At 57.5% G+C, this 12470-nt stretch overlaps 1 protein-coding gene across 11 annotated transcripts in view; it reads right to left on the bottom strand.

Annotated features, from left to right (window-relative positions):
• Nucleotides 1-12470, bottom strand: part of EHMT1 (euchromatic histone lysine methyltransferase 1) — a 277594-nt gene that overhangs the window by 50998 nt on the left and 214126 nt on the right. For all 11 annotated transcript variants that reach the window (XR_010322901.1, XM_064290822.1, XM_064290821.1 and 8 more), the window contains 2 exons: nt 2689-2909; nt 508-681 (listed from right to left, as the gene is read on the bottom strand). Coding sequence is in view for 10 of the 11 variants with exons in the window: in XM_064290822.1 (XP_064146892.1) it covers nt 508-681; nt 2689-2909 (395 nt within the window). In the remaining variant the exon portion in view is untranslated. The remainder of the gene's footprint in view (nt 1-507; nt 682-2688; nt 2910-12470) is intronic.

Genomic DNA, 12470 nt, shown 5'->3' with positions numbered 1-12470 from the left:
TCACATGTGCCTCTGCAGGCCCAGAGGGGAATTCTGGAGCAGCCAGTGCACCTCTGGACCATCTAGTCTAACCCCAGGGCAGGGGGCAAGCAGCCTGCTCTAACTCTGAAGCATTTCCCATGTCAGCCGCAGCCAGGGGAGTGTCTGTGCAGAGCCCCATGGAGACCATGTCCCTTCCCGACTGCAAAGGGACCCCTTCTGTTATGCCAGAACGAGCAGAACAGTCACCTGCAATAATGTCCCTGAATAGAGAAAAAACACCTCCACAAACCGGCCTGCTGTACGAGCCACACAGCTAAGTGGCAGGACAGACCCCTGAAGAGTTTGCCTTGTCAACAATGCATGTCCCCAGACTTGATGGCACTCACAGGGGCATGTGAGGTGATAGTTCACAGGAGGCTCTGCTCGGCAAGGGGGAGAGGGCAGAAGAGAGACCGAGAACACAGCATGTGGGCATGACCACCCTCACCGTAACACCTGGGCACCTGGCAACACAGAGGGCCTTACTTCTCCGAGTCCAACGCTATCAGAGCGCTCTCTAGTGTCTCCTTGCCCGGCCCCTGGGGGAGGCCAGGTGCTGGCTTCACAGGACCCGATGGCCCCGTCAGCTCGAAGCCCTCATGCGGCTGCAGGGTCAAGCTCTGCAGTCTGTCTCCCTCCATGAGCTGGGTCCCGGCACCACTGCAGGGAGGGGAGAGAATGGAAACACTGGACTGAGAGGACACAGTAACCCCCAGTCTCCAGGAACCCTATTCCCTCCACACACGGCTCAGCCAAGAGTGCGGCAACGGTCTCTTGACTTTGTCATTATTCACCCTGAATGACCCAGCCAGAGACACGGAGTTATCCTTTGGGAAAGCAATGTTCACAAACATGGTAACTCTTGCAGGAGCTTCCTGTCAAAATGTGCTTTGTAAATGAGTTTCACATAGTATCTATCCAGCCCGCTACCCCACCCTAACAGAAAGAAGATGTCATCAGTGTTGAGACTCAACATGTATGAAACGCAGAGTAAATGTCAAGGAGCCAACAGCGTTCAGTGTTTTGTTTGGAGATGTCCACAATCTGAGTCTCTCCAAATGACCTTCAGTGGAGTTTTCCACTTTTTTCACGTCAGTGTGGTATTTACTAAGTTGGGTTTTTCCTGGGTAGCTGGGAATCTCTGATGCCATTTCATTTCCCAGCTGCATGCTGCTGGTATGGAACAAGGCCACTGACATGTCTTGTCACTGTCTGACCTGATCATCTTCTAACTCCTTCTAGTTCTAGGAGCATTCCAGCTATTTCTACAGGACTGTTCCAGGAAGACAACTGTTCTGTGTTTCCTATATGAATACTTCTAACTCTGAGTCTGTGTTTCCTGGTCTTCAGCTAGGGCCTCTAGACAAAATGCCAAACAAGGCGGTGACGCAGACAGCAGCGGCAGAGGGTAACGCTCCTGACGTACACAGACAGCCAGCTACGGGAGGGCTGAGCTGCAAACAAGAGGCCACGATGCTGCAGCTATAGGGATAGTTGACACGCTCAAACCAGACTGATGAGCCACAGAGCCCAGCTGAGTCAGAGAGGTCACGAGCCAGCGGCCGTGAATAAACCAGGGCTCCCAACGGGTTCGGTCATGGCTGATGAAGCGAGACCACAACAGACCTGAATTTTTACAATTTCGAAGCCCTGGAATGGGAGACTCGGAAGAGGCATAGTGAGCCCTTTCAGAAGCCTCATGTGTGAGCTTGGATTATTGGAAGATCTGTGGAGAGTGAAGGAGCCTTGGTGGCACAGTAGTTAACTGTTCAGCTGCTAACCAAAAAATCGGCAGTTCAAATCTACCAGCCGCTCCTTGGAAACCCTATGGGGCAGTTCTACTCTGTCCCATAGGGTTGCTATGAGTTGGAATCAACTTGATGGCAATGAGTTTGTTGGTTTGTGGAAAGCAGCACACATTCAAAGAGGCACCACCGGCCGCTATCGTTGAGCCAGGCACCACTGTTTCTAGCTCTACTTGAAATCTGAAGGGCCAGAGACTTGGAAGCTGTGCAAAGCATACACTACCCTTGTTTTCTAAGAGGGAGGTTAAGTTTCTAGCAGGGCTTCAATCTGTAATTTTTCGTGTTCCAGTTATCATTCTGGTTCATTCAAATTCTAAAAATTCGGGTCTGTTCTGCTATCATTTCATCAGCCATGACTGAACCAGGAAGAACCGGTTCAAAACCCTGAAATAAACGAACTTCCCTGTTTCTGAAATGTTAGTGGCCAGAGTCCATGAGAAGCTTTTAGATGAGAGAGTTGAAACCAGCAACAACCCAGACTGATACATTTCAGCTCTGTAACTGGGATGGTGCCACTAGATTCACTGCAGATGCCCAGGCCACTTTCTGGCCCATGCTGACCTGGTGGCCTATATCCTGAGTCCTCTACCAATCCCTTGGGAGCCCTCTGCCCCTCCTCAGCCTTCCACCTGCCCCTCTAGAGCCCTCCACCCACCCCTTGAGAGCCCTCTGTCCCTCCTCAGCCCTCCACCTGCCTCTCTAGAGCCCTCCACCCACCCCTTGAGAGCCCTCTGTCCCTCCTCAGCCCTCCACCCACCCCTTGAGAGCCCTCTGTCCCTTCTCAGCCCTCTACCTGCCCCTTGGGAGCCCTATGCCCCTCCTCAGCCCTGTCCCTCGGGAGCTCTCCGCGGCCCTGGCACACCTGCCGGTAGTTGTGTCAGCCCTGCCCTCGGGAGCCTTCTCCAGCCCGGGCACCAGAGTCACGGTGGAAGTCGTGTCAGCCTTGGCGATTGTCACCTCCCTGGCCTTGGTGGCCTCCTCGCCACAGTGGGGGCAGTAGCTCATGTTGTTGACGCGAGAGGCACAGTCCTTGTGGAAGCGATGGGAAACACTGCTCTCGGGCTGGCACTCCATGAAATTACCCTGAAGGGAGAAGAGCTTGCTCAGAGGGGCTGACGACGCTGCAGCCCAGATGCCGCCTCCCTTGTAGGCGCCCCACAGAGTGCTTCCAGGTATCCTGCTTGGAGGGAAGATGCTGAAACCAGCAGAGTGGCCTCATGCCCTCTACCCCACAGGGGAGGCCCCAGGTCTGCAGCACCACCATGCCCTGAGGGAAAGGCCCCTGACCACACACAGTCAGCTGAAGGTGTGAGGCTGACCGGGGAGGCCACTGTCCCTGTTCCTGCAGACCCCACAGTGACAAAGGCTTTGTCTGCTGCTGACTTCTGTGGTCCCAGCCTGGTCAAAAGAGGCCCTTGCGTGGGCTGCATTGAGGCTAAAGGCGCAAGCCTACCCAATGAGGCGCAAGATCTATGGCTCCGGGCTGGGACCCTGTGAGTGTCTGCACCAGGCTGCTGCCCTCTGCCTACTGTCCTGAGCATGAGTGTCTATGGCTACTCACCTCCCCATCCCACTCTAGACTCACTTCCACAGGGCTTCAGCCCATCCTCTCGTACAGCCCCCTGCCCTATCATGAACTGCACCCCCAACCTCTCCTATGTTCAATAATCCCGGAGCTTGTGTCTGGCAATAACAATAACAGCAGCAGCAGAGCTGGACCAGCCCTGACAGTGCACACACAGGTCACTAAGCCCTCACAAACACTGAGCAGCAGGCACACTGGTGAGAGGTGAGGAAAGAGCCAGCAGAGTGGATACCCTGCCCAGGGTCATGCAGTGGGCGTGTGGGCAGTGCCCTGGCTCTTGGCAGCTCGGTCTATAACCACCAGATTGGACAGCTGTCTCCACTACTTGTCCCTGCCAGCTCCTGCCCATCCCCCCTCCACCTCTGTTTAACCAAACCACAAAGAGCTCTTATAAACTAATCGGAAAACTGAGATCCAGATACTAGGAGCAGCAACACAAATGAGCAAGAAATGTAAAAAAAGAAGCTCAAACTCACTCGCATCAAAAATATAGCATGAAAAAAATGAGACATGAGTTTTGTAACTTTTATCAAGGTTAGCTGAGACAGAAACAACTGGAAGTGTCCAGTACAGAAAAAATTTAGATGTTCATACATACTGAAGACAAGAGATTAAATCCAACCCTAATACTCACTTCTCAAGGCAATCTGAGATCACTCCCACAACAGAAACACAAGGATGCAAATTCTGCCATTTCACTGTAAAACCCGCGGGCGTGGGTCCCAGAGGCTGGGGGAGGGCAGCAGTCAACAGCACAGCCCCATTTACAAACATCCCGTGTGAACAGTGCATATGTGTGGGAAACCATGGGAGAACGTGAGGGCTGCATTCAGAGCAGGGCTTTGAACCAGTTCTTCCCAGTTCAGTCATAGCCAACAACGTGAAACCAGAAGACACCCAAATTTTTAGAATTTGGGTGAACCGGAACAGTAACCAAAATGGGAAAAATTATGGGTCAAAGCCCTGCTAGAAACTTAATCTCCCTTTCAGAAAACAAGGGCAACCAATCTCTTGCCTGTCGAATTTTGAGCAGAGTCAGAAACAGTGGTGCCCCGCTCAAAGATGGCGGCCAATAGCCCTTCTTTGAATGGGTGTCACTCTCCACAGTTCTGTTGATAATCCAACCTCACTCGTGAGGCTCCTGAAATGACTCGCCATGCCTCTTCCGAGTCTCCCATACCAAAGCTTCACATTTGTAAAAATTCAAGTCTATTCTGGTTTTGCTTCTTTGGTCATGGCTGAACAGGTTCAAACCGATTTGAAGCCCTGGTTTAGGGGCTACTCCTGTGGGTTTTTGTTCCTGCTCCACATACATTTAAAATCATCTGAGATTTTAATAAGTAATTTGTACTATTTTTCCCCTTAAAGATGTTTTAACATTAAAATTTGTTCTACTATAGCACACCAGTGTGGACTTTCTAAACAGAAGCAAGGTACTGGCCGTCCCCCCCTTTAATTTCCGCCCCTCGGGTGTTGGTCGTCCCCTCCTCTAGTTCCCGCCCCTCAGGTGCTGGCCGTCCCCTCCTCTAGTTCCTGCCCCTCAGGTGCTGACCATCCCCTCCTCTAGTTCCCTCCCTTCAGATACTGGCTGTCCCCTCCTCTAGTTCCCACCTCTCAGGTACTGGCCATCCCCTCCTCTAGTTTCACACTCCTCGGGTGCTGGCCATCCCCTCCTCTAGTTCGCGCCCCTCAGGTGCTGGCCATCCCCTCCTCTAGTTTCCCACTCCTCGGGTACTGGCCATCCCCTCCTCTAGTTCCCGCCCCTCAGGTGCTGGCCATCCCCTCCTCTAGTTTCCCACTCCTCGGGTACTGGCCATCCCCTCCTCTAGTTCCCGCCCCTCAGGTGCTGGCCATCCCCTCCTCTAGTTTCCCACTCCTCGGGTACTGGCCATCCCCTCCTCTAGTTCCCGCCCCTCAGGTGCTGGCCATCCCCTCCTCTAGTTCCCGCCCCTCAGGTACTGGCCATCCCCTCCTCTAGTTCCCGCCCCTCAGGTACTGGCCATCCCCTCCTCTAGTTCCCGCCCCTCAGGTGCTGGCCGTCCCCTCCTCTAGTTCCCACCCGTCAGGTACTGGCCATCCCCTCCTCTAGTTCCCGCCCCTCAGGTGCTGGCCATCCCCTCCTCTAGTTCCCGCCCCTCAGGTGCTGGCCATCCCCTCCTCTAGTTCCCGCCCCTCAGGTGCTGGCCATCCCCTCCTCTAGTTCCCGCCCCTCAGGTGCTGGCCGTCCCCTCCTCTAGTTCCCACCCCTCAGGTACTGGCCATCCCCTCCTCTAGTTCCCGCCCCTCAGGTACTGGCCATCCCCTCCTCTAGTTCCCGCCCCTCAGGTACTGGCCATCCCCTCCTCTAGTTCCCGCCCCTCAGGTGCTGGCCATCCCCTCCTCTAGTTCCCGCCCCTCAGGTGCTGGCCGTCCCCTCCTCTAGTTCCCACCCCTCAGGTACTGGCCATCCCCTCCTCTAGTTCCCACCCCTCAGGTACTGGCCATCCCCTCCTCTAGTTTCCCACTCCTCGGGTGCTGGCCATCCCCTCCTCTAGTTCCCACCCCTCAGGTACTGGCCATCCCCTCCTCTAGTTTCCCACTCCTCGGGTGCTGGCCATCCCCTCCTCTAGTTCCCGCCCCTCAGGTGTTGGCCATCCCCTCCTCTAGTTCCCACCCCTCAGGTACTGGCCATCCCCTCCTCTAGTTCCCGCCCCTCAGGTGCTGGCCATCCCCTCCTCTAGTTCCCGCCCCTCAGGTGCTGGCCATCCCCTCCTCTAGTTCCCGCCCCTCAGGTGCTGGCCGTCCCCTCCTCTAGTTCCCACCCCTCAGGTACTGGCCGTCCCCTCCTCTAGTTCCCACCCCTCAGGTACTGGCCATCCCCTCCTCTAGTTTCCCACTCCTCGGGTGCTGGCCATCCCCTCCTCTAGTTCCCGCCCCTCAGGTGCTGGCCATCCCCTCCTCTAGTTCCTGTCCCTCAGGTGCTGACCATCCCCTCCTCTAGTTCCCTCCCTTCAGATACTGGCTGTCCCCTCCTCTAGATCCCACCCCTCAGGTACTGGCCATCCCCTCCTCTAGTTTCCCACTCCTCGGATGCTGGCCATCCCCTCCTCTAGTTCCCGCCCCTCAGGTGCTGGGCCATCCCCTCCTCTAGTTTCCCACTCCTCGGGTACTGGCCATCCCCTCCTCTAGTTCCCGCCCCTCAGGTGCTGGCCGTCCCCTCCTCTAGTTCCCGCCCCTCAGGTGCTGGCCGTCCCCTCCTCTAGTTCCCGCCCCTCAGGTGCTGGCCGTCCCCTCCTCTAGTTCCCGCCCCTCAGGTGCTGGCCGTCCCCTCCTCTAGTTCCCGCCCCTCAGGTGCTGGCCGTCCCCTCCTCTAGTTCCCACCCCTCAGGTACTGGCCATCCCCTCCTCTAGTTCCCACCCCTCAGGTACTGGCCATCCTCTCCTCTAGTTTCCCACCCCTCAGGTACTGGCCATCCCCTCCTCTAGTTTCCCACTCCTCGGGTGCTGGCCATCCCCTCCTCTAGTTCCCACCCCTCAGGTACTGGCCATCCCCTCCTCTAGTTTCCCACTCCTCGGGTGCTGGCCGTCCCCTCCTCTAGTTCCCACCCCTCAGGTACTGGCCATCCCCTCCTCTAGTTTCCCACTCCTCGGGTGCTGGCCATCCCCTCCTCTAGTTCCCACCCCTCAGGTACTGGCCATCCCCTCCTCTAGTTTCCCACTCCTCGGGTGCTGGCCATCCCCTCCTCTAGTTCCCACCCCTCAGGTACTGGCCATCCCCTCCTCTAGTTCCCGCCCCTCAGGTGCTGGCCATCCCCTCCTCTAGTTCCCGCCCCTCAGGTGCTGGCCATCCCATCCTCTAGTTCCCGCCCCTCAGGTGCTGGCCATCCCCTCCTCTAGTTCCCGCCCCTCAGGTGCTGGCCGTCCCCTCCTCTAGTTCCCGCCCCTCAGGTGCTGGCCGTCCCCTCCTCTAGTTCCCGCCCCTCAGGTGCTGGCCATCCCCTCCTCTAGTTTCCCACCCCTCGGGTGCTGGCCATCCCCTCCTCTAGTTCCCGCCCCTCAGGTGTTGGCCGTCCCCTCCTCTAGTTCCCACTCCTCGGGTGCTGGCCATCCCCTCCTCTAGTTCCCGCCCCTCAGGTGCTGGCCATCCCCTCCTCTAGTTCCCGCCCCTCAGGTGTTGGCCGTCCCCTCCTCTAGTTCCCACTCCTCGGGTGCTGGCCATCCCCTCCTCTAGTTCCCGCCCCTCAGGTGCTGGCCATCCCCTCCTCTAGTTCCCGCCCCTCAGGTGTTGGCCGTCCCCTCCTCTAGTTCCCGCCCCTCAGGTGTTGGCCGTCCCCTCCTCTAGTTCCCACTCCTCGGGTGCTGGCCATCCCCTCCTCTAGTTCCCACCCCTCAGGTGCTGACCATCCCCTCCTCTAGTTCCCGCCCCTCAGGTGTTGGCCGTCCCCTCCTCTAGTTCCCACTCCTCGGGTGCTGGCCATCCCCTCCTCTAGTTCCCGCCCCTCAGGTGTTGGCCGTCCCCTCCTCTAGTTCCCACTCCTCGGGTGCTGGCCATCCCCTCCTCTAGTTCCCACCCCTCAGGTGCTGACCATCCCCTCCTCTAGTTCCCGCCCCTCAGGTGCTGGCCATCCCCTCCTCTAGTTCCCGCCCCTCAGGTGTTGGCCGTCCCCTCCTCTAGTTCCCACCCCTCAGGTGCTGACCATCCCCTCCTCTAGTTCCCGCCCCTCAGGTGTTGGCCGTCCCCTCCTCTAGTTCCCACTCCTCGGGTGCTGGCCATCCCCTCCTCTAGTTCCCGCCCCTCAGGTGCTGGCCATCCCCTCCTCTAGTTCCCGCCCCTCAGGTGTTGGCCGTCCCCTCCTCTAGTTCCCGCCCCTCAGGTGTTGGCCGTCCCCTCCTCTAGTTCCCACTCCTCGGGTGCTGGCCATCCCCTCCTCTAGTTCCCACCCCTCAGGTGCTGACCATCCCCTCCTCTAGTTCCCGCCCCTCAGGTGTTGGCCGTCCCCTCCTCTAGTTCCCACTCCTCGGGTGCTGGCCATCCCCTCCTCTAGTTCCCGCCCCTCAGGTGTTGGCCGTCCCCTCCTCTAGTTCCCACTCCTCGGGTGCTGGCCATCCCCTCCTCTAGTTCCCGCCCCTCAGGTGCTGGCCATCCCCTCCTCTAGTTCCCGCCCCTCAGGTGTTGGCCGTCCCCTCCTCTAGTTCCCACTCCTCGGGTGCTGGCCATCCCCTCCTCTAGTTCCCGCCCCTCAGGTGCTGGCCATCCCCTCCTCTAGTTCCCGCCCCTCAGGTGTTGGCCGTCCCCTCCTCTAGTTCCCGCCCCTCAGGTGTTGGCCGTCCCCTCCTCTAGTTCCCACTCCTCGGGTGCTGGCCATCCCCTCCTCTAGTTCCCGCCCCTCAGGTGCTGGCCATCCCCTCCTCTAGTTCCCGCCCCTCAGGTGTTGGCCGTCCCCTCCTCTAGTTCCCGCCCCTCAGGTGCTGGCCATCCCCTCCTCTAGTTCCCGCCCCTCAGGTGTTGGCCGTCCCCTCCTCTAGTTCCCACTCCTCGGGTGCTGGCCATCCCCTCCTCTAGTTCCCACCCCTCAGGTGCTGACCATCCCCTCCTCTAGTTCCCGCCCCTCAGGTGCTGGCCATCCCCTCCTCTAGTTCCCGCCCCTCAGGTGTTGGCCGTCCCCTCCTCTAGTTCCCACTCCTCGGGTGCTGGGCATCCCCTCCTCTAGTTCCCGCCCCTCAGGTGCTGGCCATCCCCTCCTCTAGTTCCCGCCCCTCAGGTGTTGGCCGTCCCCTCCTCTAGTTCCCACTCCTCGGGTGCTGGCCATCCCCTCCTCTAGTTCCCGCCCCTCAGGTGCTGGCCATCCCCTCCTCTAGTTCCCGCCCCTCAGGTGTTGGCCGTCCCCTCCTCTAGTTCCCGCCCCTCAGGTGTTGGCCGTCCCCTCCTCTAGTTCCCGCCCCTCAGGTGTTGGCCGTCCCCTCCTCTAGTTCCCACTCCTCGGGTGCTGGCCATCCCCTCCTCTAGTTCCCGCCCCTCAGGTGTTGGCCGTCCCCTCCTCTAGTTCCCGCTCCTCGGGTGCTGGCCATCCCCTCCTCTAGTTCCCGCCCCTCAGGTGCTGGCCATCCCCTCCTCTAGTTCCCGCCCCTCAGGTGTTGGCCGTCCCCTCCTCTAGTTCCCGCCCCTCAGGTGTTGGCCGTCCCCTCCTCTAGTTCCCGCCCCTCAGGTGTTGGCCGTCCCCTCCTCTAGTTCCCACTCCTCGGGTGCTGGCCATCCCCTCCTCTAGTTCCCGCCCCTCAGGTGCTGGCCATCCCCTCCTCTAGTTCCCGCCCCTCAGGTGTTGGCCGTCCCCTCCTCTAGTTCCCGCCCCTCAGGTGTTGGCCGTCCCCTCCTCTAGTTCCCGCCCCTCAGGTGTTGGCCGTCCCCTCCTCTAGTTCCCGCCCCTCAGGTGCTGGCCGTCCCCTCCTCTAGTTCCCGCCCCTCAGGTGTTGGCCGTCCCCTCCTCTAGTTCCCGCCCCTCAGGTGTTGGCCGTCCCCTCCTCTAGTTCCCGCCCCTCAGGTGCTGGCCGTCCCCTCCTCTAGTTCCCGCCCCTCAGGTGCTGGCCATCCCCTCCTCTAGTTCCCGCCCCTCAGGTGTTGGCCGTCCCCTCCTCTAGTTCCCGCCCCTCAGGTGTTGGCCGTCCCCTCCTCTAGTTCCCGCCCCTCAGGTGTTGGCCGTCCCCTCCTCTAGTTCCCGCCCCTCAGGTGTTGGCCATCCCCTCCTCTAGTTCCCGCCCCTCAGGTGTTGGCCGTCCCCTCCTCTAGTTCCCACTCCTCGGGTGCTGGCCATCCCCTCCTCTAGTTCCCGCCCCTCAGGTGCTGGCCATCCCCTCCTCTAGTTCCCGCCCCTCAGGTGTTGGCCGTCCCCTCCTCTAGTTCCCGCCCCTCAGGTGTTGGCCGTCCCCTCCTCTAGTTCCCGCCCCTCAGGTGTTGGCCGTCCCCTCCTCTAGTTCCCACTCCTCGGGTGCTGGCCATCCCCTCCTCTAGTTCCCGCCCCTCAGGTGCTGGCCATCCCCTCCTCTAGTTCCCGCCCCTCAGGTGTTGGCCGTCCCCTCCTCTAGTTCCCGCCCCTCAGGTGTTGGCCGTCCCCTCCTCTAGTTCCCGCCCCTCAGGTGTTGGCCGTCCCCTCCTCTAGTTCCCGCCCCTCAGGTGTTGGCCGTCCCCTCCTCTAGTTCCCGCCCCTCAGGTGTTGGCCGTCCCCTCCTCTAGTTCCCACTCCTCGGGTGCTGGCCATCCCCTCCTCTAGTTCCCGCCCCTCGGGTGCTGGCCATCCCCTCCTCTAGTTCCCGCCCCTCAGGTGTTGGCCGTCCCCTCCTCTAGTTCCCGCCCCTCAGGTGTTGGCCGTCCCCTCCTCTAGTTCCCGCCCCTCAGGTGTTGGCCGTCCCCTCCTCTAGTTCCCGCCCCTCAGGTGCTGGCCGTCCCCTCCTCTAGTTCCCGCCCCTCAGGTGTTGGCCGTCCCCTCCTCTAGTTCCCGCCCCTCAGGCATCGCCTTCTCCTCCTCAGATTCCGTCCTTCAAGCAGAAAGTATGCAAGGTTGGTGTACATCTTCTCATGGCCTCCTTTTTGTTCACACAAATACGCAGATAAATGGAATTCCAACTACACCGCTCTAGTCAGAGGATGAGAGGATATGAATCCCCCCAGAGGATCTTACCAGACACTAAATAAAACCAAAATGCTGCCAAGGCTTCCAGAACTGCAAGCGGCAGCTCCGAGGGTGGGAAGTGCCCCCACTCGCCACTGCCCCCCACACAGGGAAATCAGGCGCATCCCCCCCTGTAAAGCGCCCTGGGGGGGGGCAATCATTTTTAAAAATCTTAGGTTTTCCAAGCAAGACTACACACAGCAGAAGCTGAGCACCCTCATCAGCCAACACCCACACCAGGCCTGCCAGGCCCAAGGCTACAGAAAAGTAGGACAACACAGTGTCCAGTCCTCAAACGAAGCTCCGAAGAGAGGCACACAGGCCCCTGGTGGGGAGGGTCCGTGTCAAGGACACTCACCCCAGTGAAATAAAACACAGAGACTCTGCCACGTTTAAGAAAAGGCAAGGACTGGGTGGGACATAGCAGGTAAAAGACAAAGAAACCAGTCCGGACAAAAGATAATCCAGGGAACAGAAGAAAATTTCCAATGGGTGTTTCATGCTCTTGAATTCCATAAAACAAGAGCTTGAGCTTGAAGACAAGATAAAAGACAGATAAATAAGTGCCATGGAAAAAAGGTGCAGAAACGGCTCCTGTGTCTGTGAGCATGTGGTCATTGCTTACTAACACCAGCATTCCAACAAGAAAATGATACATCACCCACAGGTGGTAAGGGACAAGCAACAAAACATCTGAAGGAAAATAAAAGCAGATCTCACACCTAGACCTTTAGACTGTTTTAAGTTGTTTAAAAAAAGTTTTCTGATTACAAAATCAAGGCTTGTAGTAAACATTTCAAATGTTAAATATATACTTTACCAACTTATGGTCTGCTAGCCTCCATAATTAACAATATGGTACTTAATCTCTTAGACTGCTTACACATAAACAAATACACACATATAATATTTTCACAGAACTGGGATCATACTAAACACATTAAATATTTAATGTGAAAAAAAACCTACCAAAAAACAAACTATTATGACAAAATACAGGTAAATACATGCATACATACATATACATATACATATACTGGAGTGGGGAAATCACCTTATAGCATAATCCCAAAGGTGGAAATTATAAAAGACTACTAAATTTGATTACATAGAATTTTAATATACTCGTATATGTTGGAAAGCACCATAAAGAAAGACAAACACACAACACAGCACAACTCCTAATACACACACCAGGCCAAGGGTGTGGATCCAAGCTCACAATACGTTCTTTAAAAACCAACGAGAAGTGGAGGCACCTGTCATGGACTGTATCCTCCAAAAATATGTATTGACTTGGCTGGCCACGAGTCCCAGTATCAAGTGGTTCTCTTCCATTTTGTGATCTAACGTAACTGTCCTATGTGTTGTAAATCCTAATCTCTGCCTATGGTTAACGAGGCAAGATTAGGTTAT

Source organism: Loxodonta africana, chromosome 9 (genome assembly GCF_030014295.1).
Source record: "Loxodonta africana isolate mLoxAfr1 chromosome 9, mLoxAfr1.hap2, whole genome shotgun sequence".
Classification (NCBI taxonomy): domain Eukaryota; kingdom Metazoa; phylum Chordata; class Mammalia; order Proboscidea; family Elephantidae; genus Loxodonta; species Loxodonta africana.
This window is presented reverse-complemented; position numbering and strand designations above follow the sequence as displayed.